The sequence below is a fragment of the Melanostigma gelatinosum genome, assembly GCF_949748355.1.
Source record: "Melanostigma gelatinosum genome assembly, chromosome: 4".
NCBI classification, from domain to species: domain Eukaryota; kingdom Metazoa; phylum Chordata; class Actinopteri; order Perciformes; family Zoarcidae; genus Melanostigma; species Melanostigma gelatinosum.
Window position 1 is genome coordinate 24,877,171 of NC_136637.1, and position 27,641 is coordinate 24,904,811.

At 44.9% G+C, this 27,641-nt stretch overlaps 3 protein-coding genes across 4 annotated transcripts; all 3 read right to left on the bottom strand.

Annotated features, from left to right (window-relative positions):
• Positions 1 to 14,735: 14,735 nt before the first annotated feature.
• LOC306776547 (transmembrane protein 275-like) lies at positions 14,736 to 15,332 on the bottom strand (the record flags this gene model as incomplete). The annotated part of the gene is made up of 1 exon (XM_079267258.1): positions 14,736 to 15,332. The coding sequence occupies one exon, from the start codon at positions 15,330 to 15,332 to the stop codon at positions 14,736 to 14,738; it is 597 nt and encodes a 198-aa protein (XP_079123384.1).
• A 1,163-nt stretch (positions 15,333 to 16,495) lies between these two features.
• On the bottom strand, positions 16,496 to 22,101 carry mknk1 (MAPK interacting serine/threonine kinase 1). Of its 2 annotated transcripts, XM_079267732.1 has the most exons (14): positions 22,009 to 22,101; positions 21,424 to 21,486; positions 20,792 to 20,894; positions 20,563 to 20,661; positions 20,375 to 20,472; positions 20,059 to 20,138; positions 19,895 to 19,968; positions 19,685 to 19,789; positions 19,524 to 19,579; positions 19,328 to 19,423; positions 19,037 to 19,231; positions 18,598 to 18,762; positions 18,442 to 18,485; positions 16,496 to 18,299 (listed from the first exon to the last, which is right to left on the bottom strand). In XM_079267732.1, the coding sequence occupies exons 2-14, from the start codon at positions 21,475 to 21,477 to the stop codon at positions 18,080 to 18,082; spliced, it is 1,389 nt and encodes a 462-aa protein (XP_079123858.1). In that variant the 5' UTR covers positions 21,478 to 21,486; positions 22,009 to 22,101; the 3' UTR covers positions 16,496 to 18,079. The 2 variants fall into 2 exon arrangements, with proteins under 2 accessions (XP_079123858.1, XP_079123857.1); XM_079267731.1 differs by having other exon boundaries at positions 19,524 to 19,789.
• Positions 22,102 to 22,533: 432 nt separating this feature from the next.
• On the bottom strand, positions 22,534 to 27,422 carry mob3c (MOB kinase activator 3C). The gene is made up of 4 exons (XM_079266796.1): positions 27,146 to 27,422; positions 24,473 to 25,086; positions 23,540 to 23,742; positions 22,534 to 22,955 (listed from the first exon to the last, which is right to left on the bottom strand). The coding sequence occupies exons 2-4, from the start codon at positions 24,888 to 24,890 to the stop codon at positions 22,926 to 22,928; spliced, it is 651 nt and encodes a 216-aa protein (XP_079122922.1). The 5' UTR covers positions 24,891 to 25,086; positions 27,146 to 27,422; the 3' UTR covers positions 22,534 to 22,925.
• Between the last annotated feature and the right edge of the window lie 219 nt (positions 27,423 to 27,641).

Here is a 27,641-nt window from a genome sequence, read left to right on the forward strand (position 1 = left end):
TTATTACATATTGATTAACTGTGAGAACAGCAGAATTAGGGCGCGACACAGAAACGCACCAGCAGCAGGTCAATAGCAACAGTAAGACCATTACTGCTTCCTGCTGCACTTCCCCGCTGCTGGTTTCCTAGACTCTCTCACAAGATTGTCACCAAAAGCCTCTTTTTTTTTCTTTTTTTTTTCCTCCCTTTCTTGTTCCTTTTCTCCCTTCTGGATCAAGGCTGGGAGAAGAATAACAAATGCATTTTGAGCCGAGAGAAAGGGGGGATGAATTTGGCGTGCTAAACAGGCAGGCTAAACCCATTACCGAAGTGTTCTTTATCTTCCCATATGCTTTTGTTGTTTAATCAGCTTTGTATCTCTCCAAATCCTGGGTTGAGATAACAAACAAATGGATGAGCTCAACGTGCAGAGTAAGAAAGCCTTTTTGCTGGCACCTTAAATGCCAAAGACTCTCCTGGTGTTGCGCAGTGGTCCGAGCAGAAAACGCAACTGGGTCAGATTCTCTGATTTTAGGATCAGGCCAACATCCAGTTCTACCTAAAATTACCTCTCTACCTTTCCTCTGTTGTAAAGGAATGGACCCGGAGAGAGAGAGAGAGAGAGAGAGAGAGAGAGAGAGAGAGAGGAAAAGGGGGAGTAAAGCTGGAGCTCACAGATTTGCAATCTTCAGCCACGATTTCTCTCTGCTTCTTCTACATAAGAAAAGGAGGATTCTAGATTATCTCTGGCACTCAAAGCCCGGGAGAGTTGAAGACTCACTGAATACAGAGAGGACTTTACTGCCAATGTGGTTGTACAATAGCCACAATCGTTATCAGATTTACTGTGGGGTTCCTAAATAAAAATGGTTTGTGTGTGTCGCTGCTATATACTGACCACAAAGACTTAAAGGTGACCGTAAACTTAGCGAGAAAAAAGAAAAACAGCAGGTTTGTAAATACTTAAAGCTACTACGAGAAACTTTCATTTTCTGTTGATTTTGGCGGCCCCTGTGGGACATGAAAACAAGAATGCACATAACACAATTCTGATGCACCATATGAAGTGTAACATACAGCATGATGGTGCAGCAAGGACACAAAAAGTTGTTTGAGCAAACGTGCGTCTTTCTCTCTGGGAAAAGTACGACATCTTCGGGATTCAAACAATTCAACACCTATGAATGGCAGCATGACAAATACTGCGTCACTTGTCAACGCGTCGAGGGCTCAGAAGTTCCTCTGAGTGACACCTAAACTTATCTTTGACAGAAAAAAAAAAAAAAAAAAAAAGCTAACACGCACAGAAACAATTCTGTTCAGACCGGAGAAAGTGATGATAAGAGCGGGTGCAGGCGACCTCGATGTGCATCTCACAGTTGAATTCCCCCAGGGTAGAGGGGCTCATCGCCCCGTCTTGTACCCCCCATCAGCTACACACACACACACACACACCGGCAATACACACACAGATACACACATACACACCGTCTGGGAATGCTGGGGAAAATAGCCCTCATTTATTCTTGCCACACTCCCCCGTCTCGTCCCCTCGGTTCAGCGGGTGCGCCGCCAAAGCACGTCTTCCACCGCCAATGTCACACAATTACCTCTTAACTGCTCAAACAAATAGAGCGACCCAGAGAGTGACATCAAATCAAAACTGTCACAGGTGATTGAGTCTAGTCATCAAGGCAGCCCGCCTGCTACCTGTCAGGAGAGTGAGGGAATGAAAGGAAGAGGGAGAATGTGATAGCAGCTCTATAATAGACCCCTAATAATGTATAAACACCCCCTCTTCCTTTTTTTGCTCCACTCGTATTAAAGTTGGGCACAGAGTGCACGGTGCCCTCCTTTTCAGCCGCTGCGCTCCCTCTTGGGACTCAGGATGGAGAGAAATGGCTGTGAATGGAGTAATGATAGGGAAAATGATAGAGGGGAGATTGAAATTTCCATCCTCTCTGAACCATGCCGGCTCTGCTCCTGAAAAGACATTGGCTGCTAATGGGGTTAGATCACACGCATGAGAGTTTGAGGCCTGAGTGATGTTAGCTGTTGATACTCTTGACACAGTTTGAAAAAAGAGAGACAACACTTCGAAGAAGAAAACTCCCATACGGTTTGGGCATACACTGTAGTCCCCAGACGCCAGATTGCAGCAAACAGTTTGGGCCTCACTCTGCATCGGAAATCACAGATGGATCCAGACAGCGAATGCTGGTTCTCGTGTCGCTGTGATAACGAGGACGCAGATAGCCGAATGGTGCATCAGAGAGAGACAAAAACAGAAAAACAGAAATAAAGAGCGCGAGCAAAGGGTTGAGCAAGAGCAAGCCAAGAGGACATTAGGGACATGATGATGTTGTCAGTGTCTGATGTAAATTGGAGAATGACACAGTCAACAGACACGGGTGGCTGCTCACCGCGGCAACACGGCAGGGCCGTGACACTGACAAATGGAATATTTCAAAGGACTTAATCAGAGGAAATGGGGTTTGGTCTGCAGGTGACACGAGTCCCGCTCCAGCGCTCACAAAAAGAAAACTGATTGCCTGCCTTGATACCCCCACCATCTCTCTATTTCTCTGTGTGTCTGTCTGTCTCTCTGCTCTCACTGTGTCCTGTCCTCACCTGCCTCAGTCACTCCAACACATGTGGGGGGGGAGGGGGGGGGGGTTTACTATGAGCATGTAGTTCCAATTAGATTCAATCAGAGATAGCCTGTGAAAGCCGGGCCGATGAAGCCGATGCAGAACCACAACATACAGTACGACAGACAGTAGACTGTGTAGTTCTGCAGAATAACTGTATAGTTTGTCCTCTAGACTGTATAAGCAGCTGCATTTAAGCCAAAGTCAAAGAAGAATAAAAAAGCGTCTCTGTGAGGCTCACAGTGGCAATGCACAACAGCAACCATGTTCACCATCTTAGCTTAGCGTGTTAGCATTGCTGACATATGCTAATTAACACTAAACACAAAGTACCAGCCGAGAATTTAAGAATGTGTGAATGTCTTAAGTTCTGCAGGTATTTCATCAATAACCAAAGTACTGGTCAAATAAAAGTTTCGACCTGATGATGAAAAGTTAAGAGATCACCAAAGTGATTAAATCCATCCTGAGGGGAATGTCTGACCAAACTGCTCTGGTAATCCATCCAATGGTTGAGAGAGATGTCACTCACAATGGTGGCGCTTGAGGAAACATCAGAGGATCAACAAAAATATTAGGATTCATAGGAACAATACATGTCTGCGTCAAATTTGGTGACAGGACATCAATAGATGAAATATTTCACTGAATAAGTGAATAATTAGACCAACTGGTGGAGCTGGACGTTAAGTCACAGGATCACCAAAGTCATTAGGATTAATCCTCTGGGGACCGTGAATATCTACACCACATTTCACGACAATCCCTTTGATAGTTGTCAAATCATTTTACTAGAAAACACAAATGTCAACCTCATGGAGCAACAAAGTCACTGGTCTTCATCCTCTGGGGACCATGAACGTCTGCACACAATTTCATGACGATTCATCCCAAAGTTGTTAAGAAATTCCAGTCTGGAGCAAAGACATCCATTCCTTAAAACTGACTTGGCAGAGATAATAAAAAGTCGACACGACGCCCCACATATTGTTGCATCGTGACATGTACATTATAGTACAATGCTAACAAACTAATAAATGATGCACAATAACACTTCTCTGAATGAACATGAGCCTCCCAGCCCGACACACTTTGCTCGTCTCACTGCGCCGCAGGTTACCAAACAGAGGTAGATCTTCAGTGATAGATCTCCCTGCTTATAAAACGGGGAGAGGTGGGGGCATCCTGGCCGACAGCAGGAGGGGGAAACAACATTAGGATGAAGACATCTCTATGAAAAAAAGTTATATTTGACTTTCTGCAGGCAACTTCATTGTCTAACTCGGACGAGAACAGTTTGTCCGAAAGATTTTATAATTCTGAGTGAACATGCCAAGCAAGACTCTCCTGCTGGTGAAAATTAGTAATTGTTCAAAACTGCCACCATCACAGAAGCAGCAAAGCCCACATCCATTTCCTAACCCCTTTGTTTCCAGGACCGGGCATGGCAGTGCCACCAGAAGCTGCATGAGTCTATCAGATTGGTGATTTGGCGCCTCAAGTCCAGTAGCCCCACGCCAGGTATGAATCACTGCAAGGGGCCGGCGCCCTGTCACAGCGGCTACAGATCAATGATAATTACCACCTTGACACGAGTACGCTTATTACTGAACAGGATCAGGGACAGGGGCCCGAGCTGTGGTGGCCGTGGGGCTCGATCGATACTCCAGGAATAATGGCTCTCTGGGGCCTTAGATTGGACTTTGCCACTAAACAAGCCATTACAGCCGCACGCATGACAGCTTAGGTCTAGATATGCGTCCTAACTCTCCTTCTCCTGGAGGCCTCTCTCTTAGAGCCCGCCTCACTATGGCTCCCACATGCCTCAGCACTCAATCTTGTCGTGGACTGTTATGGGCAGGCGAGACACATGCCTCTGGCTTTGAGACGTGTTAACCAGAAGTGAGTGATTGGGGGAAGCATGCTGCTACAACACAATGTGCTCCTGTGCAACACGCCGGTGAAAGGGGCCTTGCAATGTGACCTGATGATTGCCGCCGAGTGTAGAGATCAAACACAGCCGCAGCGGTGTGTGCGCACATGAACGCACACACAAACAAAACGCACACAAAAGCAAGCACATCAATGCGTCTAAGCGATGCTGATCCGTCCATGGCAGCCCTCATCTTCTTTTCTCTTTGATTTTTACCATTTCCCTCCTCCAGATCCCTTGTTTTTTTCCCCTCTCCTTTTTTAATCCGGTCATACCTGTAATCGGGCTCTGAGACAGGAAACTTCAGAGAATCAATTAGTCCTCGCCTCATCCGGGAGCCAAGACGATTCCTCTCGACTTGAGCCGCAAACTCCTTCTATCAGGAGTCATTCTGCCTGCCTAACACCCAGACTCCTCTCTCCTGAGCCCGGATAGGTTTGACTCTAAGCCTCTAAAACGTTGACAACCCAAAGCGCCTTTCTCTCGGCAAGCCCTAACCGCCTGCCTCACCCCCGGCCCCTTCTCCTCTTCCTAACCGTCGTTGCTGCTAAATAAAGAAGGATTTTGTTTTTCCTCCACGGCGGAACCGTGATAATGACGCCGCGTTACGCCGTTTCATCCACAATTTAATGAACGGCCCCTTTTAAGAGAATTCAAACTACATCTTAGCGCTAAAGCTCGATTGGAGTGGATACGAGAGGAGAAGCTGGAGACTCCGGGCCTCCTTTGTCCCGGGGAAGTTGGCCACCGAAGAGGCGGCATTGTGGACGGCGTTGTTTTTAAATACCGCCACATGGCACAAAAGGAAATGCAAACCTACTCTTCTGCTGGCTACAGCAGGCCCTCGAGTGGAGCCTGGAACAAACAGAACATTGAGGGGTCAGATTTAATCCCCCCCGCCCCTGCCGTTTGTATTCAGATTAAAGACTAAGGAGGATTTGCAGGAGCCTGGAGTCTCTTGTTAAAAGACTGTGTTCTCCACTTAACCTGCAATTTACCTGTCACTTAAGCCCGCTGCAGCGATCATCCACACCTCTGGTAGTGAAAGGGGCTGTTATTTTTTCTGTTCTTTTCACAACTCCGAAGAAAGGCTTTATGTTCACATGAGCATAATGAATTCCCTGACAGATGCTGATTAAAGCAGCAGAGGCTTGCGGAAGATACGTAACACTTTGGAAAATAAACAGGAGTGAGTTTGCCACGAGTACACACACGCATACACACACAGACTACTTCTAATAAACCAGAAATCACTTCTTCACCAGTCGGCCGGTTCTGATGAGGTTGACTTCGGCGTGCATCCTCTCGAGTGCCGTGAAAGAAAAGCCTTCAGGACACAAGAGCCAGAAACACATTGTGAAGCTTCTTGACTTCATTTGTACTGCCAACCCTCCTCATCTGCTCTACTGAAAAATCCTGCTGTGGAAACCTGACCTTTCTTCACCTCCAAAAACCCTCTCACATGATTCATCGCCCCCCCCCCCCCAAACCAAGTCAGGGGAATGAATGAAACTGCCGCCATTCATTCTACCCCACCTCATCCATTTCATGCTCTCCTGCGAGTTGTCTTGCCCTCCGCTGGACGGCCATAACGCCTCTCTAAATCTTCCTCCCGAACAGAACTCGCCAGGTCCACGGTGGCAGTAAAGTGGACCATTCGTTTTCACAGCACAGCCAACAGGAGTAATGGAAGTGGTGCGGAGACATATCAGTCACTCGCATGGTTGCCAAAGCTCTGTGAGCTGCCCCCACCCCCCTTTAAAATAAGAAAAAGCATGTGCAGATGCCCACCAAACAACCGCACTGCTCTTGATGAAGCTTTACACAAGACTTTGATACGTCCCTTCATCTCCACTAAACTATCCCACTGGTTTTAACACCCTTACGCATTAGCCTATGTCTTATAACTTAAGAGTTTATCATTACGCGCTAAATTTAGACGCCCTTTCTTAAGACTCAAGGCAGCTTGGAAGCTGTGTGCATATACAGCGTGCAGAATTATAAACCTTCCGAAACGTTCATTGTTTTAGGAATCAGCACCTTCTGCGATTGAGCCATAACAGATTAAAAACAGTTTGGAGGAACAATCTTCTGGACGGAGGAGATCATTTTTCACTTGGTTTGTGTGGACATTCAATTTAGAAGAGAGGAAAACTCTTTCAGTCAGCCCGAAGTGAAGGAAGAAATACAGAAGTTTCATCTTGATTCCTTTGTGATGAAGCGGGTCGCTGTCTGGTGTGCTTTATTTCTAGAACGCTTCCTGTCCTCTTTCGACCATTCGCTCGTTCCCCCCCCCCCCCCCTCTCTTAACCGAGCCTGTTCTCTTCGGCGCCCGTGGGAGTTGCTGTCTTTATTCCGGAGGAACTCACCTGTCCGCCCGCACATCAAACCCATCCCCGATGGGCTTCTGTGCTAAATTCCAAAGTTAAAACCCATTACTGAGCTATCAGCCCACTCGTAATGCTGTCTAACGACCTCATTTCCCTAAATGTTAGCCCTGTCAGTCACCAGAGGCCCTGTCAGCTCGGCCGCCCATGTCCAAGGGTCCCGGCTGCTCTGAGGCATCACCTCCACCGCCACGCGCACCTCGTCTCAGCCCGTCCTCATCAAAAACAGGATAGAACGCTCGGTCTCTGAGAACGTGTCAAGGCAAAGTGACTGGGGACACAGGGGGTAAGAGACTTTGGAATGAAAGTGCCGGGTATTTCATTTACCATATCCACTCTATTAGTCAGAGCGGCACAGTCAATCAGGGCCCCATTTTGATTCGAGGGGAGTCACGGGAGAGAGAATTGGGACACGGCAAAATGGCTGACGGTCACGGAGTGGCTATTCCAGCTCAGCCCAAATGGGTTTGCGGAGTCACCGTGTATAAAATGGATTATTGCCATTCGGGTCCAAGACGTCACCGCCTGTCCTTGTTAACCGAGGGAGGTGGCACTGAGCATGTGCGGGGAGGAAAGTGACGAGAGGGGACGGGAGGGTCGAAGCCTAATGCATGTGTTCGTACATGTGTGCGTGTGCGTGTGCGTGTGCTGTCTGTCCGCTCGCTGTCTCCTCCCCAGGTCTCCCAGCGCACCTTTCTGTGAAACCATTTGGTAAATATGGAAAGGGGCCCCGAGGCCACAGAGGCCCGGCCCCTCTTTAGGACTGGATAATTGACTCCTTTTCCTCCTTGATAATTCATTGCTTGCATATGCCAGCTAATACATCAGCTGGAAACTGCCACGGCCCTCATCTCCCTTGACACCCACACATGCACAAACACACACACCACCACCACCACCCAGAGGAATGAGTGACTGTGGAGCGCATAAAAAATGGGGATGACAAATGGGAGCACTTCTAGATCTATGAATGAATTATGTCTTCTAAATACCTTGAGCAGAGGCAACTGTCAGCCGGCGTCTATACTAATCTGGGACAAAATATGACCGGCTCCGCATTAAAAAGGAGGGAGCAGGGCTGCGAGAGAATGAGGCGAGAAATGAACGCGCAATCAGGCCATTAAAACGTGGTGTCTGATTCAGCTTTGGTGGACATTTATCATGAGATGGATACATCCTCCCCCTCTTGTCGCTTTAATACGGCCCCTTCCATTGAAATAGATTAGGATTATTCCAACAGGACAGAGATATCGTTTGTTTTACAATAGCCGAGTCAGCACTCACAACGGTCATTAGGAATTAGATCAAGCCGGCTGCTGTTGGGAGGGACGCTTTGCAAACTGAAAAGAGGGATAAAATGAATGGCACTTCACTTTCAAGAGGCGGGATGTTAAACGCCTGTTCCACCCGACAACAGAGGTGGGACGGAAAGACAAATGGCTTGTGCAAGACGCCGGGGCAAACTGTATACGAGCCGGGCCTGTGTATAGGAAGTTCAGCGCGCATGAAACACATCGGGGTCACTCACCTGCCGATGATTATGTTCACAGAGGAGGGCAAAGACACTGTAACCTTGCTATTGTTCTATCTTCTGAATATCTGGTAATGTAGTGTATTACCTGGGGGAAATGTATTTTTCAGGCGGCGGTTCAGAGACGAACCGACTGTGTTTCAGGGCCGCAGGAGGATCACTGCATCCCTCTGTAACGCAGCGAGCTGCAGGCAGGAGGAGGCACCACCAAGGACGGGCGCAGTGCAGCCGGGCACTTCCAACAAGCGAGGTTGGAGGCCGTGGTGCATTCAAGGTGCATTCAAGGTGTGAAAAAAGTAAAAAAAATAGAGACAAAATATATGGAAGAGTGTTTAATTCCTTATCATTGTTTGTGCATTTTTCATTGGAATATTCTCATTAAAACTCGATCCAGACATGCTTTGAGACTCATAAAAACGCACTGCTTTTACTAATAATTTGGGTCTGAAGTGTTTTTTCCACAAAAACATTCACTTCTACACTTCTTGATACATACTCAAGATGGTCAAATTTCAAAATGTAATATTATGGTGAAGTGGTATGTCCCAATTGAATGCATGCATGTGCTTCGTGAGGGCAACTGCTGCATGAACCGTAGGTCAACGGAACCCCGATCCAAATTGCATACTTCGTTTTTCTACATGCAGAAGTTGCCCTTACAAAGTGCATACTGTTGCATGCAGTACGCATTCAATTAGGACGTTCTACTTTATCACATGGTATCTTGAACTTTGACTCTCTTGCTCAAAATACCTGCTGCACAAAGGATTGTGGGTCAGAACAGCCAGAAAAGCGTGCTGGCTTGTATAATGCAACCACATGCAGGAGCACATTGTGGTATTTTTTGGCATACATTTTGACGCATTATGTATTGGGACTTACAAAATATTATTAAGCATACTAAATAGTATGGTAGTATGGCTATTTGAACGCACAGAGGCACATTTAAATAGAGCACAAAAAAAACTTTGTTTTCAACAAACGTGAAATACAACAAACACTTCTTTTTTTTTAAAAGGAAGGAGTCTTTAAATGTGCACTGTCTATGAAGGATTCCACACTATAATTACCAGTTTATAATTACAAATAACTGTCCCTAACCCTAGTAAAGCAGCCCTGCAACGACTGAAAATGTTTCTATCGGTGAGTTATGACTCAACACAAAACAAACAGCAGCACAAACTACAGCGTGGGAAATGACAAAAGTTGATTTGACAACTCTATGAGAAGAACACAGAACCTTTTCAGTAAATAAGAGCAATAAACCCGTCGTGAAGGAATTGTAGGACCGCATTCGTTAAAGCTATAAGGTTAACGGCAGGTGTACTTAATTAATAAACGCTAATTGAGACGGGAGGCTTCGTGTTAACAGTCCAATGTGAAGCTTTTTGAAGAGCAATGTGAGCGTTGAACTGGATTTCTGATGAAATATAGTTTTCAACACAACATCAAAACCAAAGACTACACCGAAAATAAACCGAGTAAATGTTCTCACCTCGAAATGAGAAGCACCGTCTACACCTGGCGTGGAAACGCTGTGTGAAGGACGACACTGCCCCCTAGTGGCGGACCTCAGCACTGGAGGCAATGAAATACAGGAACAGTTCTGTTGATTCAATTTGGGAATAGGATTTGAAATATGATGCTACATAAACCGAATCCGAAGATTTCTAATGAATGCAGAGTGAAAATGAGAGGAAACAAGAGGATGCCTTAAAGTAACATTTCTTTCCTGACATCCTGTTGTCTCAATTATTTTTGAAGCACCAGCTGGCTGCGGGATGAATAATATCTGATATCTAACGAATTCATTAAAATTAGTCATGCACTCCATACCAGGGCCTGCTGCCTTCTCTCCACAAGGTGGAGGTATAAGTCTTGATGCAGCTTCAACTCCGTCAACGGAGCTGAATTCTGTTTTATTGAGCTTTTGCATTTGATTCCAGTTCATACGCTCACTGAACACGCTCCTCGTTCTAATGGCAGCAATTTGCATAAAAGCAATGGAGTGGTCTCGTGTGACGTCACAGTTTAGCTGTCGGCCATGTTGGAGTACACACAAAGCCACTGGCATGCACGGCTGAGTCGCATAACCTATCGGTGGTGAACTTTTGTGCTGTCTTTGGTTGTGGCAGCAGAGCTGTTAGAGACAATAAATCATTCTTTCGTTTGCCAGCGGTCATTACACATCAAGGAAATGACACGAAGGAACTATCCAAGCGACGTCGCGAGAAATGGCTGTCACGCATCTCTCGAGATATAAAGGAATGGAATTTGGCGTACACTAGAGTATGTGCGGATCACTTTATAAGTGGTCAGTGATTTTATTTACAAATTCGTTTGTGAACAGTATTTAATAAAGGAAATATAAATTAAACTTGGACATGAGAAGGTTACCGAAGCTTCATCGGCCCGTGACAGCAGTCGGTACCAGAGACGTGTCGAGCGTGTACAACAGGCGAAACACAGAGATGCAGCCTCAGCATTGCTTGATATGAGTTTAACGTCGGATCATATATATATATATATATATGTGTGTGGGGGGGGGGATGAAGTTAGGAGTTAGTTGAAAGTGAATTCCTACACACACGCACACAATGACATGCACGTACAATGTAAACAAACACACGTGTCTGTTTGCGCTGAGTAAACATTGAATATTGCTAAATATCGGACCAGATCTGTATATATTTACTCTTCCAATGACGAGATGAGAATTCTCGACGTCTCGGACCCATCCACTGACAAACTGATTATAAGCGTCGAGCCCTTTGTAGCACTCCAGCTCGTCTTTCGTGTAAGGACTCGGGGTGTTCACGAGATACGTGTAGATGTTGGCGTAGTTTACCGATGGAAGGTAAGTAGGCTCGGCACTGAAACGATCTGCACTCATCGTATAAGGATCTAAGTTACCAATAACCTTCAATTTGGCAAGGTAGCGAACCTTTGATGCACTATCCAGTGATTCAAAGTATGGTATTTTCGCCGCACTTCCTTGTTTACTCGCCGCCATGGAGGATCTGTATGTACTCCAACATGGCCGACCGACCTGGTAACTAAGGAGATCGTGACGTCAGTGAGACCACTCCATAGACTCAGCTCATTCAGCTCCCACACTGACACTTGTGTGATTATGAGCCTCACTGTCTCTATTCAATTCCCAAAATCATTACTTTAATGAGTGGGGTGGAAGAAAAATAAAGATTGCCTCGCAAATTCCAGTTATTTCATGCATTTGTCAATTATATAGTAATATTTGAAGACTCCGGCGATCATCAATTTGAAGAACAACAGAGAGAGAAGCTGGTGGTGAAATGCATACAAGGGACTGTAGTATCTTTACAAGAAAAACACACAACACTTTTATTCAAATTATATATTTTCATTACAATTATTTTGCTTTCCCATTGCTCAGAGCGACGTGACTTTCTCACTGTTTGGTGTTGGGTGTCAATGCATGTTACTCGATGAATAACTGTCATTGCTGTGTGTAGGTGTTCATACTGCAATGCTTAATCTGGAGCCATATGGTGAATAATAACCCACATGTTGTGATAGCCCCCTGATGTGAAAGAGCTCATGTGACTGGGTTTATGTTGGTGTGAGAGGAGAGAAAGGATTCATATCAACTGTCTGGTAGGCGATGACTTGTTCTGCTTTCCAGCAAAGTCAATTCCCACAGTTTCGTTTTGACTATTGTACGTAGGACGTTTTCTTTTTGTCGGGAAAACCCTTTTATAGTTTCTCATATATTTCACTCAAGGAATATTCAAGTAATTGTCAAAATTGTTTTCCGTTCATGCAGAGGTAAACCATGCAGCACTTGTGCTTGCTTATTTGTACACATTTTATGTTTTTGTACAAAAAAGAAAATGTGCACAGGCAACCGATACATCTCACTTTTTTTGCTCTGGCGTCATACATTTGTATTTTTTGTCAATATTTATTTTTTCCTAATTCACATTTTTCACTTCAATTCTGATTTATTGCACATAAGTCTTTTTAGTGAAGCCTCAAAAGTATGCCACCCTGCATGTGACAAATACAACCTTTCATTCTTGAATCCAGACATTTGGTGATGAATTGAAAGTAACAGCAATTGATCCAATGCATGAAGGCAACCGTTGATGGTGCAACAGAACATCAGAAATCTAATATCTCTCAATATTCGAGCAAACTGCCAGAACTAATGCATCTACCGTTACCTATTGTTGAAATGCAAAGGTTTATATTGGTGTTAACAACATCAAATAAGTTATTTGCAAGTAAAATATTTTAAATAAGTTTCATATATTCATTGTTACCGTTGCTGCTTCTTCCTCAGTGTTTCTTGTGTTTCCATCTCCGCCCTGTCTGTCTGTCTCTCCCTGTCTGTGTGTGGTGGTGAGTGGTTCTCGAACAATATGAGGAGGGTTTCACAAACACTTTAAACTCTTTGCAGCTGCTTTATGTAGTTGGTAAACCAGGGGATGATTCCAGGATTCTCTCTGAGAGACCACGTGTAATTCTTTACCTGGGTGCCACTCGAGGTTTCAACCTGCATCTCCCAGAGGCTGTTCCCAGCAGTGCTGCAGACTTTCTGTGGAAATCCTTCCTCTGCCATGTTCCCAGTGACGCCCGTGGTCTGAAGAGGGTCTCTGGTCCTCGCTCATTACCCAGTCCGCCTCAAGAAGCCACCTGCTGTGTGATTATACACTGCGGACGGTGTTAATCTGGGGCTTGAATACAGTCCTGACATGCAGACTGTCCAGCACACATCGATCTAAAGAGAAATCCTGAATTAACTGAATGAATGGTGTGTCAATATTACTGGACCTGGATTTCCCGTCTGACAATGAACACTATGAACTATTACACTCAAGTTTTATATTAAGCATTGTTGCTTCCTCAATTTTATGTCATTTTAAAATGTCAAGATATTCCTCATTGACGGGATGTTTTCTCTTCATGAACGTACGAAGGTGTTACCAGTTATGAGAGATTACAATCACAGTTGTAATACCTTGTCCCATTCATGGATGTCTCTGAGTAAAATCCAAACTCAAAGTAAATAATCAAAAACGTGAGCAGAACTGAGGATGCTTGAGGAAAATAATGTTTTGTGCAAAAAAAGGCTCAGTAACACGAACCTGCAAATCTGCACGAAAGTAATTCCACTGTGCCATCCGTCAGAGCAACATGACCTCATTGATTCTTTAGAAATGAGTTCAGGTTGCCCAGACATGTCATCCCCCCCATATAGAAACGCTACCGGTCATATTTCTGATTCACTGGATAACTAAGGACGCCCGCGCTGCCTCCCTGTCGCCGTTTACGAGGCAATAACAGCAGGCCGTGGCGGTTTCCTTTTCCAGGCTGAGTTGTGTGCAGGGATCACACTGTGTGTCCTGCTCTGTTTGTGGACCAGCAGCTGTATAATGATGGGTAAACAGGGATCTCTCGCCTTTGCCAGCAGCTGTTGGGTCAGATGCCAAGTGATGGGCAACATGTCAGAAAGGAGCTGTTTGCACTGCCGCAGCTTGCTTTTCTCCGATAGCGAATGAATTGTCTTCACAAGCCGTGCACCTTTCTCACGTAGCCTGAGATTCTTTTCTGCTGCACAGAGTCTTGTTTACACATTGTTCTTTTTAAAATCCTCACCAAGGTTTTGTCCAGAAACGCGACGTAAAATTGACAATTAAATAACCTTTCGGTTTTTATTCATAAAAGGTGGAGGTGCCACAAACACATTATGGAACATCTGCAGTAACAACATGGCATACACAGTCACTTGTTCTTCAATATCCATCTTGACATGACACAGGTTGCTCACTCTTTACAGCTGATGCAAGGATTTAAAAAGTGTGTGGGGGGAAAAAAAATAAATTGTGGTTGACCAGGCTTACACAGCAGCAGCTTTCATGACTCAGAGAAGCTTGGCTGGACATCTTCTTTCCCAACCGAGGTTGACAAGCGCCAACCACAACGTGAATGCAGGATTATCAGCCTTTATACAACAAGAAGTACACAAACAGGCACTTGGATTGAAGTACCATCTCCTGCTCCTGTGGCAAAGTGTTGTACATCCTGGAACTGAGCAACACACATTCAACAACATAACACACCGAATGAGCTACAATCAGAGAGGTTCAGCACAGCACATTTCAGTCAACAGTCTGAGAGTGGTAGTCCCCTTTTTCTTTTTTTTAAAATCAGTTGTCAATCGCACCAGACATTTTTCATCCAGTAAACAATGAAACAAACAAGTCCATGCTACGTGGAGGAAGTGTTCTGAGCAGGCAGCATCTGCGTGGGAGTGCTCTCCTTGCTGTCAGAGGTCAAGGTGGTGTTATCTCCAGTGACGCCCACGTCGGACACCTCTGACATGTGCAGCTCGCCGGCTCCATCCTGACAGCCAGGCGGAGGAGGGGTGTCGCCCCCGTGGCCGGAGCTGGACCTGTGAGAGGAGGTGGGGCTGAGCTGAACGGCCGTAGTGTCCTGCAGCATCTGGTCGCTCGTTTCCATCTCGAACGCCGCCGTCCCCATCCGCATCAGCCCCCACTTCTCGCCTCCGTTGGGCCTGCGGGCCACGTGGGCCGGGGGCCTCCTGCTGACCACACAGCACGCTGTGAAGAAGGCCAGGGCTACCAACAGGAGGAGAGGCCCGATGACGATCGGGGGGTTGCCGGTAGGGATGAAGGTGCCGAAGGCGAAAGCGCCCACCAGGGTGATGTTGATGCCGGCCAGCATGATGCACAGGCCGCAGACGCAGCACAGGGCCGGGGAGGGCAGGCTCTGGTGCCGCGGGCCGCGCTGCTTGGGGGCCTTCATGGGAGCAGATGGTCCCGAGGAGTTTTCAGGTAGCACCATGTCTCATGGAGAGCTCTGTGAAAACCCAGAGGAGCTGAAGATCACATGACTGATTTGTCACTGAACTCATCACTCAACACAGAGAGAGATGATGATGAGACTGAAGAGCCGACATGTGCAGCTCACCGGGACAATACCGCTAAAAATGCAGCTATATGTTTAAGAGGCTGAAGCTTTTATAAACTACACTTTAGGTTTCTGTGATCTTTTTTTAAACATGTCATTCAAAAGTAATTCCTACAATGCAGCAAAATAAAAATCTCCAAGTGACAAATTATAAAACGCCTGCTGAGAAAAGGTTTTTCCAACACCAATAAATGACTCAAGATATGTAATGCATGCAGCAAGATCACTAAAAGTGCAGCTTTTCCCAATGAGAATACATTTTAAATCCACATTTTCCTCACTGGTCACTTTAAAATGTGCACCAAGAAGAAAACCTGAAAACATAGCAACACTGTTGTAAAGCCTTCTCATCTCAGTGTCACTTACCTTCAATCAGACCCATACACCTCATTGATGTGCCGTCTTCTGTCCGTCCATCACATGCAGGAGTAGCAGAGTTGGAGATCTCTCCCTCCTGCGGGTGAACAGCAGAGTGAGCTGCTGCTCTCACACACACACCACCACATGTTATAATGAACAAGGACCACCGGGGGCGCTACGGGGATCTGAAACAAACCCTCCAATCAGATCGGGGGCAATAAAGTGTTTGCATGTGTGCATTGAACACATTAACATTTGATTGTATGAGGAATCTCTGAGAAATCTGTAGGAACTCAAATATACACCAAATGGCGTTGAATGTTACTGCTGCTACTTGTTGCTTTAAATCCATTTTTGAATTATGATTAAACCACATTCTGTTGGGATCTTAAAACGACTCAGTTTATGTGGATACACACGCTTCTCCGCTGCTTTAAAATAAGTCTTAACAAGGACACGGCTTCCGTCTGAGCGTTGCTGTCTGATCAGTGTTTGTGCGGGTTAACCGCACCGGCTTCCTGTCCCTTCAGCATCCTCTCAGCATCCAAGGACTCGACTGAAGCGCCAAACCACACTTACTCAACACACCTGAACCAGAACTTGCATTAAAGAAAGAAAGCATAAATTGACAAACGAATGTAACACAGATTAGACAGGCGAATATGTTTGAGGATATTTTTTTTATTGAGAATACAGCACACCAGTGAAAATGTGCTCCATACAGAGCTTTATGCATCGGACCCCATAACTGCATTTCATGTGATATTACATTAGAAGTCCATTTAAGATTCATAATGGGAGTGAGAGGGCTTCAACATACCGAGTGGGTTTTTTTTTTCACTCCGAGCAAATCCCCGTCAGCCTCTGATGGCCCAGTGTTGCTATAGGGATGGGGTGTCCATGGCAACAGTGTGAAATCAGGGAGATGTGTCATTTAACGGGTGCAACACAGAGAGTTAATTGGGTGATTAGGGAAATAGAAAGGTGATGGACTGCCTTCTTTAAAATTAGAAAAGGAACTTGATGGACTCAAAACCTCGGTTAGTCCGTCCGTTATTATTTTCCATCGGCACACTCGGAGCGAGTCACAGAACCAAAACTAAATAATATACAAATATAAAAATGAATCCATTCGTCACCTCACTACAAAGTGTAACATCAACTGTTCATGAACCCTCTTCAAGTCTCAAGTCTTCAGCTACAAACAAAAACAATTCTCACATTTCAATTCAGCAGAGTAAAAACACACACGCATATCAGATCAATAAGAAACTAAGAGTCTCTTTGGGATGTTTAGTAACAAAACGTGCGAAGAGTCAGAGGAAACGGACTCTAATGAGGATTAAACGGTTGTTAAAACATCACCGCAGGTGTTGAGTTCACTTACATACAAAACAATATTCTCCCTTTCAGATAAATGAAAACAGCGACTTATGTTAAAGTACGTCAGTGCTACAGGTAGCTTGTGTTGAAGTGAAAGAACGATAAGAAATAAAAAACTATTTGATCGAAGAGTCTTCTCAAACTGTCAACATCCATTCACCGTCCTGCACGTTCTGTAAGGTCTACGTAGCCTCGACTGACTTTAAAAAAAAAAAAAAAAAGTTTAAAAAATGATGTAGCGTGGAGAAAAGCCCATTTTCCCTGATGAGCAGTCTCCTTTAAGTGTTTATCAATTGAACCACAATCAAACCAAATACACTGACAAGCTTCAAAAAGCAAAACATAAAAGAGAACTCATCCCTTTCCTCCAGTGAACGAAAAAAAATAAGCAACATTTAAATTAAATATTAACGAATTCACAGTTGGACAACAAGAAAAATAAAATCCATCAATATTTGATAACATTACATTAAAACAGTAACAGCTGCAAAACTGTGCTGAACCCACGTAATGCTGTGTTAATAATGATATGTACTCATACAGGCATTAAGGGCGGTTTCTGCTAAACTGAATCATTGAATAGAAAATAAATATCTACATATAATAACAGTAAACCCCAAAAGCTGTTGTCAAATTAAACAGTTCTCGTTTTAAAATCAATAAGGAAGTGGTAGCCGACGATTAACCGTCAGTGCTCAAACTCTGTCCAGGTGATAACATTACTGGCCATGGGACAGAGCTTCAACACCAACAACAGTTACAGTGCGGCTGATCCTAAAAGGCTGCTGGTGAAAAAATAATTTAAAAAAACACACGCAAGGAGCAGGCAGAGGCTAAAATGAGTCAGGAAACACACCGAGGGGACTTTTAGTGGTCCTTCAGGCCGTGAGGTCGTCCGACGCGGGTGCGAAGTCGCTGGAGCGCAGGGCGTTGGTCTGCGCCCGTCTGCGGGCCAGTCTGGAGTTGGAGGGAGGAGAAAGCCTCATGGAGCAAACGATGGCCCCCACGTCCTCCTGCTGCTCGTCGTGCTGAGATAGCTGCCGGTTAAAGGCGATGGCTTCTGCTGCAAACTGGCTCAGGTCTTTGGTGCTGCTGTTCCTGGAGGAAGAGAGGAGGCAGAAGAGGATTTATGAGATGGTTGCATGTTTTCACCAAATCATCAGAGTTTTCACACAATTTAGTTTTAAGCACCTTATAAACTTCATAAATGCATCTGATGTGACTTTCTTAGCTGCCTTACCTCTGTAGAACATGAGGAGTTGGAAGACCTCTCTCTGGTGCGTTCTGTAAAAATAAATGAATTAATAATTGCTTTAAATACAACACAAAGTAGCATTGGATGAGTGATACAGTGGCCTTGCGTGTGAGATGCATCAGCAGATCTAATGACACCCACCCCTTGCACCCAAGGGTGCTTGAGGACCCGAGCAGCACTGAGGCGTAGAGTTGCGTCCCGAACCAACAGCTTGGAGATGAGATCCTTGGCTCCCTCTGTGATGTGATCCCAGTCCTTGTCCGGAAATTCATACTTGCCCTGCTGGATGCTCTCAAACAGGTGACTCTGCGGAGAGAATGCGACCCGACATCCTGTTAAACTGTTGTTGTGTATTTGTGGTGAAGCAGGACGGCAACATTCTTCAAGCTGAAGCACAGAGGTGCCTGAATGAAAGTCTGGTGCAGACTAAATGCTGCTGAAGGATTTAACATTAAACCCCCGACTCAGAAAATCAAAAAACAATTCATGTCCAGAAGTACAGATGCAGTCACATGTTCATCAAGCTATAGAGAGACTTCCTCACTTAAAATCAGATATGGCTAAACTAAGAGGCTCGTACCTGGCAGGTTCTGCAGGTTTCTCCCCGGTCCCATCCACAGTCGGTGCCACAGTGGCCCGTGAAGGGGGGGCTGCCGCTCAGCAGGATGTAGAGGATGACCCCGAGACTCCACAGGTCACAGCGTTTGTCGTAGAAAGAGGCCTCGTCCGTGAACACCTCCACTACTTCTGGAGCCATGTACTCTGCTGAGCCACACTGAGAGAAACAAAAAACACACGGGAGAGTCACGTAACTTGTTTTCCATACGTTTGGTTCAGTGTGTGTGTCATGAATTTAAAACTAGACCGTTACCGGTGTGGTGAGCTCTGGAGTCGTTATGGGCGTACAGGCACTGCTGAGCTTCACTCCACTTCCCAAGTCAAAATCACAGATCTTTACTGGGGACACCTGCGTAGAAAGACGGAGGAAAAGCATTATACTTGTACACTCTACACCTCGAGGAAACACAAATGTCCTTCAGCTTCCCGTCCTTTAAAAAGTCACTTACCCGATCAGTGTATTCACAAAGGATGTTCTCCAGCTTAAGGTCTCTATGGGCAATGCCTGTAGAAAGAGCACAGTCACCATGACGAAAAATGAAAATAAATGAATAACCCACAGCTATTCTCTTTGGACTTTCACGGAACAGCCGTGTGGTTGTTGACCTACCTTTAGTGTGAAGGAAGTCAAGAGCTTGTGCAATGTCCCGGACCACCTTACTGGCCTCCAGCTCGTCAAAGTGCTTCCGGTTCTGGATGTGTGTGAGAATGGAGCCTGAAGGAAGAGAAGACAATTGTTGCAGCAATCTGCGTGTTTATCAAGAGACAAAAAGCTATGTGTGAGCAGATTTAACTGTTAACATTATTCATTTATACTTACCACCACGCAGCTTTTCAAACACCAAATAAAAGCAGGAGCTGTCTTCAAAGAACTGGATCAATTCCAAAATGTTGCTGGATCAAAAGATAGGTCAGGATACGGATTAGAATCGGTTTCATCCGGTTTGTTTTAATTAAAAAATGTCTTTTACAAAATACACTCACTTGTTTCCTTGACACTGGTAGAGAGTTTCCACTTCTCGAAAGACTCTGCTGCGGCTGTGCCCTGCACTCTTCTCTACGATCTTTGTAAAACAAAACATATTAAATACATGAAACGTATAAAAAGTCAAAGCATTTATGCAAACACTTGCCAAAGATTTGATCCAAAACTATTTCCACAACTTTCTGTGTCACGGTTGTCCATCAGCATGATCACATAATAAGTAATGAACTGAGAAACAGCGTCCAACAAGCTGTCTCAGCATTTCCTTAATCAAAATAACAAATAACTTTGTGACCTAAAATGATCCGTACTCACCTTCACAGCATACTCCTGTCCGTTCTGCAGACTTATGCATCCTTGAACTTTAGCATACGCCCCTTGACCGAGCACCTCATCCATCAGTTTGTAGAGATCTGAAGAAACAGTATCATTATGGGACTGCAGTACATGCTTGTGTCATCTTTACATTTTTGATGTTTCGCCAATAACATCAGCTTCATTACCATCAAAGGTGCCCGTGGAGCTGTCGGTCGCTCTGGTTCTTTTCTTCTTTTTTCGTTTAGCTGCATCTGGGATATTCACTGGCTGGCTTTTCTCGATTTCTGTGGCGACACAAAAGAACCCATTTGCAAGCAAATTCGTTAAAACAGTACAGAGTTTGCCAGAGTGTTACTGTGTGCACCGAACGTTTCAGTAGCTCCAGAGCTGTTGTGAATCATAGAGCTGTCGTACCTTCTGGGCCTTGGGAAAGGTGCTGTCTCTCCTCTGAAGCGACCCCGTTCTCCTGAGTTCCCCCACAGTTCTGCCCCACTTGGCCCAAAGCCAGGGAGTTACCCTGTAACAGAGCGAAGGAGGCCGCATGGGAGGGGGGAGGGAGTGCGAGAGTATCCAGAGTGAGATCAGGTGGTGGTACAGTAGAGAAAGCACGAGATGGAATACATAATACTCTCACTTTGTTCTCAGTGTGAAATTACAAAAAAAACAACTAAAAATGTCCCACACAACAGGCTTATTACCCTTATACATGATAACAACTTATGTTGCATAATGTATGTGTTTGCATGATGTATAACTCCTATTACAACCAATCTCATCTCATCTTCCCCTTTGGCAACCTGCCAAAACAGCCTGATGCGAATGCAGGAAATACTACATCAGGCCTTACCTCACCCTGGTTATTACCAGAAGCCTTTACACAAACACTGATCGTGCGTGACTCATGGAAAATGATGAGACTTCTGCATTTCTGTTCTGACAGCCTTGACAGTCTGTGAACTGCGTCCTGGCAGCTTGTGCGTTTCTAACACGTTAAAGTTAAAAGTGAAAGGGTTTTAAATCGCCAGAATTAAGAGAACAGATCTTACCTGGAGGGAGTGCTGGAAGGTCTGCACCTCTGTCATCATGCTGTGCCTCACCATATCTGCCAACTGAGAGTAACAAATACTGAGTTAGTCTGGAACAAACTGCATCAGCAGATACATAAATATACACGATGACAAGCTATTTAGGTCAAAGGGAATATAGCAAATGAAACAGCAGGAACAGTTTCCTCTTTCTTTCACTCTCTTGTGTCAAACTTTCTTTCGGTCTGGTTGTTGAGTGACACAATAAGGTTAAGATCTGCTACGGTAGGTTAGCTTTAGCATTATGCAGCTAACATTTGCTACATTGTTACTTCACATTCGCACTGTTTCTACATAAATCGAGGTACTCCGACCAAGAGGCAGCAACGACTAAACGATGAACCACTCGTGTGTAAAGCTGAGCGTTAGCGTTCACTGGTGACTGTACAACCATGGATGCTATTGTCGTTAACCCCAGCTAGCTAGCTAGCAAGTACCCTTAGCTAGCTTGTCCTACCAAATGTTCGTCCCTTCGCTAGTTTTGGGGTAGTTGGTGTTTAAATAACAGTAAAGTTTCGTGAAACAGAAAAAGGAAATACAACAAACCAGTCTAACTCTGGATCCAAATGGTCCAAACCAGCCAAGTCCCCTCTGTCAAAGCCTCTCACAGCTGATGTAAGCACGCATCACTAGCTGAAATTTCAGTCAGTGACGCGCAGGACGGGAAAACACATAAACAGACGCCCCTTTTTGCAAACCCACCTTCTCCCATTGGTCGAGAATACGGCTACCTCTCCCACGTCACTTCACTTGACTCCCCGCCACACCCCGCACCACGTATAGTGGGGATTTTCTTGTGCATGATGATGCGATTTATTTACAGAAGCACAGGTTTGGCAGGTCAGCATCACTTATAAGATTAAGTATGGCTCACGCCACATACCTACAATGTTATGTCATTGATATTTTTGATAACACTTCTTATTTATCTGGTGAAAGCTTCATCTGTGTTGGTTTTGGCCTGAAACTATAAAGGCCTGAAGCAGACCAAACCTTTAAACCAAATAGATACATTTTTAATACTCATCTTGTTGTCTTGTGAATTGTACACATTTTCAAAAGCATTTTTAGACTGCATTTTTATGTTCAAACTGTACAAAAAAATACACACATTTACAACAATATAAACATTCAACAATGACTTAACACTGGATATAAAAAGGTCAAACATACATGCACAGGAGGAAAGAATACGCACAAGTACAGGAGGATGTATTATAATCCAACACAAAGTCCTATAATGATGGCACCAAGCACAACCTCACTGTAAGTAAAAACCTGAAGGCACTGCCACCATCTGCAGAAATGTGGTAAGTTGGTGGACCTTCCCAGTTATGCTTAGAAAACCACTCATACAACGTGATGTAAAATTGTTCTTTGTTTTGAGTGTTTTGAAGGCGATGACTTCTCACAGGGCTCAGATAACGTCAAAATGTAAACTCCTTTTGTCCTTGTGGTTTTGTTTAATTGCATATCTTCTCTGTCATCGCTTTCTGTAGGAAAAGAAAAGACACGTTTAACACATCAAAATGATATTGTACGACGAGATGAATGATTGTTAATAAGGGCTATCTACACTTTCCGTATGAAGAACATTATTTCTTATCGTGAGACAGAAAATTCCTATAAGACAAACAACAAAAAGAATTGCCTTGGGTACCAAAGGTGGAACGACAAAACAGGGTCTGTTTACAAGACTCATCCTTTCAGCGGAGTGTTGCCATAAATGTCTCATCCCCGTTTCGCTTTATGAGGGGGGATTACGCGGCCCGGGCTTCATCATGATGATAACTGAAGCTTTTTATTGACGCTCGGAGGACCATTCTCCATCTGCTCATCTGTGATGGGGCCCGACAGCAACACAAACGCTGCCTCACTACATTCAACAAAACTCAACCTCACCAAGCATGCTGCACATCAAGGTTATAGATGGCAGGGTGGCTGATGTTTTCTGCAAGACTGACAGTTATGGGAGTGAGACTGACAACCCCTCCCAACACAAAACATCCATTTGATCCTCTTTCTCCTGCTCCCTGTCGTCACCCTCACACATCTGAGGTCGTTGCTATTGTCTCACCAGGGGCTCCAGTTCCGAGTGATCGATGAGGTTGAACTCCGAGATGAAATAGTAGTAGTGCTTGTAGCAGGTATTGATGTGGGCCTCTGCACCCATGCTGCAGATGCTGTCAAAGTGATGGATGTAAACGTGCACAAACACCCTGAAGAGGCGGCTCAGGATCTTCTTGCACACCTGCTGGAAGTTCTTGGGGAAAGGTATACCTAGTGTGTAGAAAGGAGAAACGTGTTACAGACAATAGTAGACTTCCACCTGCGAATTTGCTTGATTAAATCTGAGACATGAAGTTAATCATTTTATATAATTGAATCCCATCTTTTAATAGATGTAATATTCTGTAAGTAATACAAGTAATAATTTCTCCTCAACAGCATCAATCATCTGCCTCTTTTGAGGTACTATGTTGATGAAACTGGAGCTCACTGGAGCCGTGATCCTCAGCCAGACGTACATGTACTCCATGGAAGAGGCCATGGAAGATTGAGCACACACTGGGTAAAAAGGTAGGGAAACTGGCAATCTTCAGTCGAACAAGTAGGCAAAACCCTTTTACACCTAGAGGTAAGTTTCACCTGACCTGCATGCCTATGGACTGCAGGGGGGAAGCAGAGCTCCCAGAGGAAAATCACACACAGAGAGGCCCCTCCATTCTCTCCTCTAACAAATGTTGATTGTCAAATCTGCTGCTGGGATAAAATATCACCACAATCACCCGTCCAGTCTCCTCTAAATGTCAACCTCATTGTTTAATTAACCCCTGCTTGAACTTTATCATCCCATTTGAGATGTTAATGAAGGGGAACAACACTGCACTCCAGGCAGACACTTCAGCACTGATGCAGCACAACGTCAGTGCAGCAATCAATCAGGCATTAGGCTTCCGTCACACTCAATAACAGTCTGACGCCTTCATTTGCAAGACTCCTCACACACCTACTCTGGTGGGGAAGATGTCTTCATTGTTGATGAGCGACTCGATCCAGTCCATCATCAGGTTCATGTACTTGAGAGCGGGCAGCTTGGTGGGTTTCTTGTAGTCGTCGCCGTCCTGCCACCTGTACTCGTACCTCAGCCCCCCAGACATGATGGGACAGGTGCGCTCGGAGCAGTACTCGCTCACCGTGCCGTAGATCAAGTTGATCCTGTTAAAAAAATCAACCACGTGAACGGCAATCCAGTCGTTGATGTTCTCCCCCTCCGGCAGCTGAACCACCTTCCTCAGGTCCAAGCCGGACTTGAGCGAGGCCTGGGCCTTCTTGTAGAGTTCAAAGCGCTGGGTGCCCGGCTCGAAGCGCTTCCTCGGCCTGAATGTTTTGTCTTTGCTGAAGACTTGTCCGAGACACAGCGCCATTGACTCAGCCGATTCCCCTGTGATAAGGGGAGAGTGAGCTCTCCAGAATAATAATTCGTTTTGAGTTTGACAAAGCGTGACCTTTCCTGAGCGATGGCACCAGGCACGTTTCAGCTCGGAAATCAGGTCAAATGGGGGTCAGAGCCTGTCGTGTAAAGATTGCAGGGAGATCTTGTTTTCAGATGGCGGGACGTTTCTGTGAAGAAGAAGAGGAAGAAGAAGAAGAAGAAGAAGAAGAAGAAGAAGAACAAGAAGAAGAAGAACAAGAAGAACAAGAAGAACAAGAAGAAGAACAAGAGAAGTCAAAGGCTCATTAATTTCCTGTCAATCAAGCTGCTTTAAACCAGAATAATCCAAAACATAAAGGTAACATCAAAGGTATACCTACAAACATATCACTATTGTGTAGGCATGATATTTAAATACACAAGCCAAACAAGAAGTAGATCATTAAAATGACTCATGTGGGCCAAAGCATGTAAAACTGTATCACTGCCAACTAACAAACTAGTGAGTTCGTCCCAAATGGGCCTTCGTCGCTTTGTGTGACTGAGATGACCTTTTCACAAGATCTTCAGTGGCACACGCTGATGAAAATAGCAACGGTTTTAGTCGGTTGTGGCAAAGTTCAGGCCACTACAGTCAAGCATAATTGAGAAGATGAATGGCATGCTGCGTCTCACTCAGAACACTGGATGCTATGATGGCAAAACTTTAAGTTTGGTTTAAAAACAAATTTCTGGGAGATGACTCTTTGGATATGACACACAAACAGTACATTATTGACATACGATTATCTTTTTATGCTATTTTTGTATTTTTACTAAACCCACTTTTAACCACGTGACTCAGTGAGATCAACTCGTTTTTTTTTACAAGGGCGACCTGGCCAAGAAAGCAACGTAATAAGTTAAAGACAACAACAATGGCCGCGAGAAAAACGAAGCATAAATATATTAAAGAGTCAAAATATCAAAATACCTGTATATATACGCACAGTGGCGGGTACCAAACGATTCAATAACTGTTTCACTTATAAGAGCTTGATTAGGCCGAGAGAGACGATGTATCTTGTGATCTCAGACTACAGTGAGACTGCTGTGCAGTCACAGTGCTAATCACCGCCTGGCAGATATTACACACTGATCAGGAGTATGCCCTCGCTGAACCGTTATGTGATCCAAAGCCTTCATTGTTATGCTAATAAAACAATAATGCCCGCATTTGAATATTAACTACATACTGTAGGTTGTTATAGGAAAGTGAGGTGGGCAGTTTGTGAGAGATACAATCTAGGTACGTCACATATCTGAAAGGGTTACATTTCATTGTGTTACACTCCACTGAGTTGTGTGTTTCCATCCAGCAACGTGGAAGGCTGCAGCATATGTTGCTCCCACAGATGTTGACACTGCAGGGACATTCAAGTGACTGTGGTTGCAACATGATACTATATCCGCATTTGTGTCCCATTTTGAACTGCCGGTCTCAGCGTTTCCTGTGGTTGTTTCCCTCTGACTCCAATAAGGAGAAGGGTTTTTTTTTTTGTCCCCGCATTATCATCTGTGCTGACATTATAGGCTGAGCACTGATACGGTGGTTTGTTGTGAACTTCTGTTGACCTAGTACCTCATTTCAGAAAAATAGGGTTCTGTTCACTCTTATCCTTTTGAGCGAACAGTGATGATTTGAAATGCAAACAGCATTTGATATATGAGAAGGGTACTCTTTCTTTCCACTAGCTTTCACAGTCAGCTCAGCACTGGGGGAGCGTGAATACGTGGTCATGAGATAGCTCTTAATGTGTCCATAACAAAAGGGCTTTCTGAGGAAGGCTCACAGTTACAACATGCCATTCACTTCTCCATAGGGAGACACGGTTTCAGCCAAATATTGAACTTGGACACTCTTTGTACTGAAGCCAGGAAGGGTTTCAACAAAAAGTGACAGCATGTGGGACAGAGGGACTTTTTGTATTGATCACTTTACATCTCCCTCCCTGCTTCAACAGCCTCGGAATGAAACATGTCTGATCACGCACTGTTGGCATACTTTAATGGCTTTTCTGCAGTTTGCCTCTGACAACTGCAGACCAGCAAAAGCCCTCCCAAGACCCAACACACAAATGAGAAAGAAAGAGAAGAAAAAGAAAAAGAAGGCACTGCAAGTCTCGGTAACCAGAAACAAAGGAAGAGGGAGATCAAAAACAAGAGATTACAGAATCGGGGGAGAGAAAAAAGCTGTCTGCACTGTACCTGGCTGAAATCCTACCGCAGAGGAATGTGGTGGGAAGTTGTGAGAAGTTGAAGGAGGATTCAGGCGCCGGAGCCCTTGGTTTTAATCTCCCCGTGGAGGACAGATCCAGCTGCTCTGCCCCCTCTAACTCCTCTGGATCCACTCCCTCTCTGCCGGCCACGAACAGACCGAGAGGCTCCAACTTCACTCAGCAGCACAGACAGTAAAGGGAGAAAAAAGTTGTTTGGCTTCTCTTCCTGTGGATGATGTCACATCCTGACTTTGCCTTCTGGGCTCTGTGTGTGTGTCAGTGCCTGTGTGTGTGTGTGTGTGTGGAAGACCTATAAATTGAAAGAGTAGAAGGGCTGGAAAAGGCCTTTCTAAACCCCCACTCTGCCCTCCCTGTTTTCCATTTCTTTCCTTTCTTCTCATCCTGTAGGAAGAGCAGCCGGCCCACTTGTCCCACCAAAGTCCAGCCCTCTGGTAAAGGTCCTGAGAAAGCAACCCCTCCCTCTT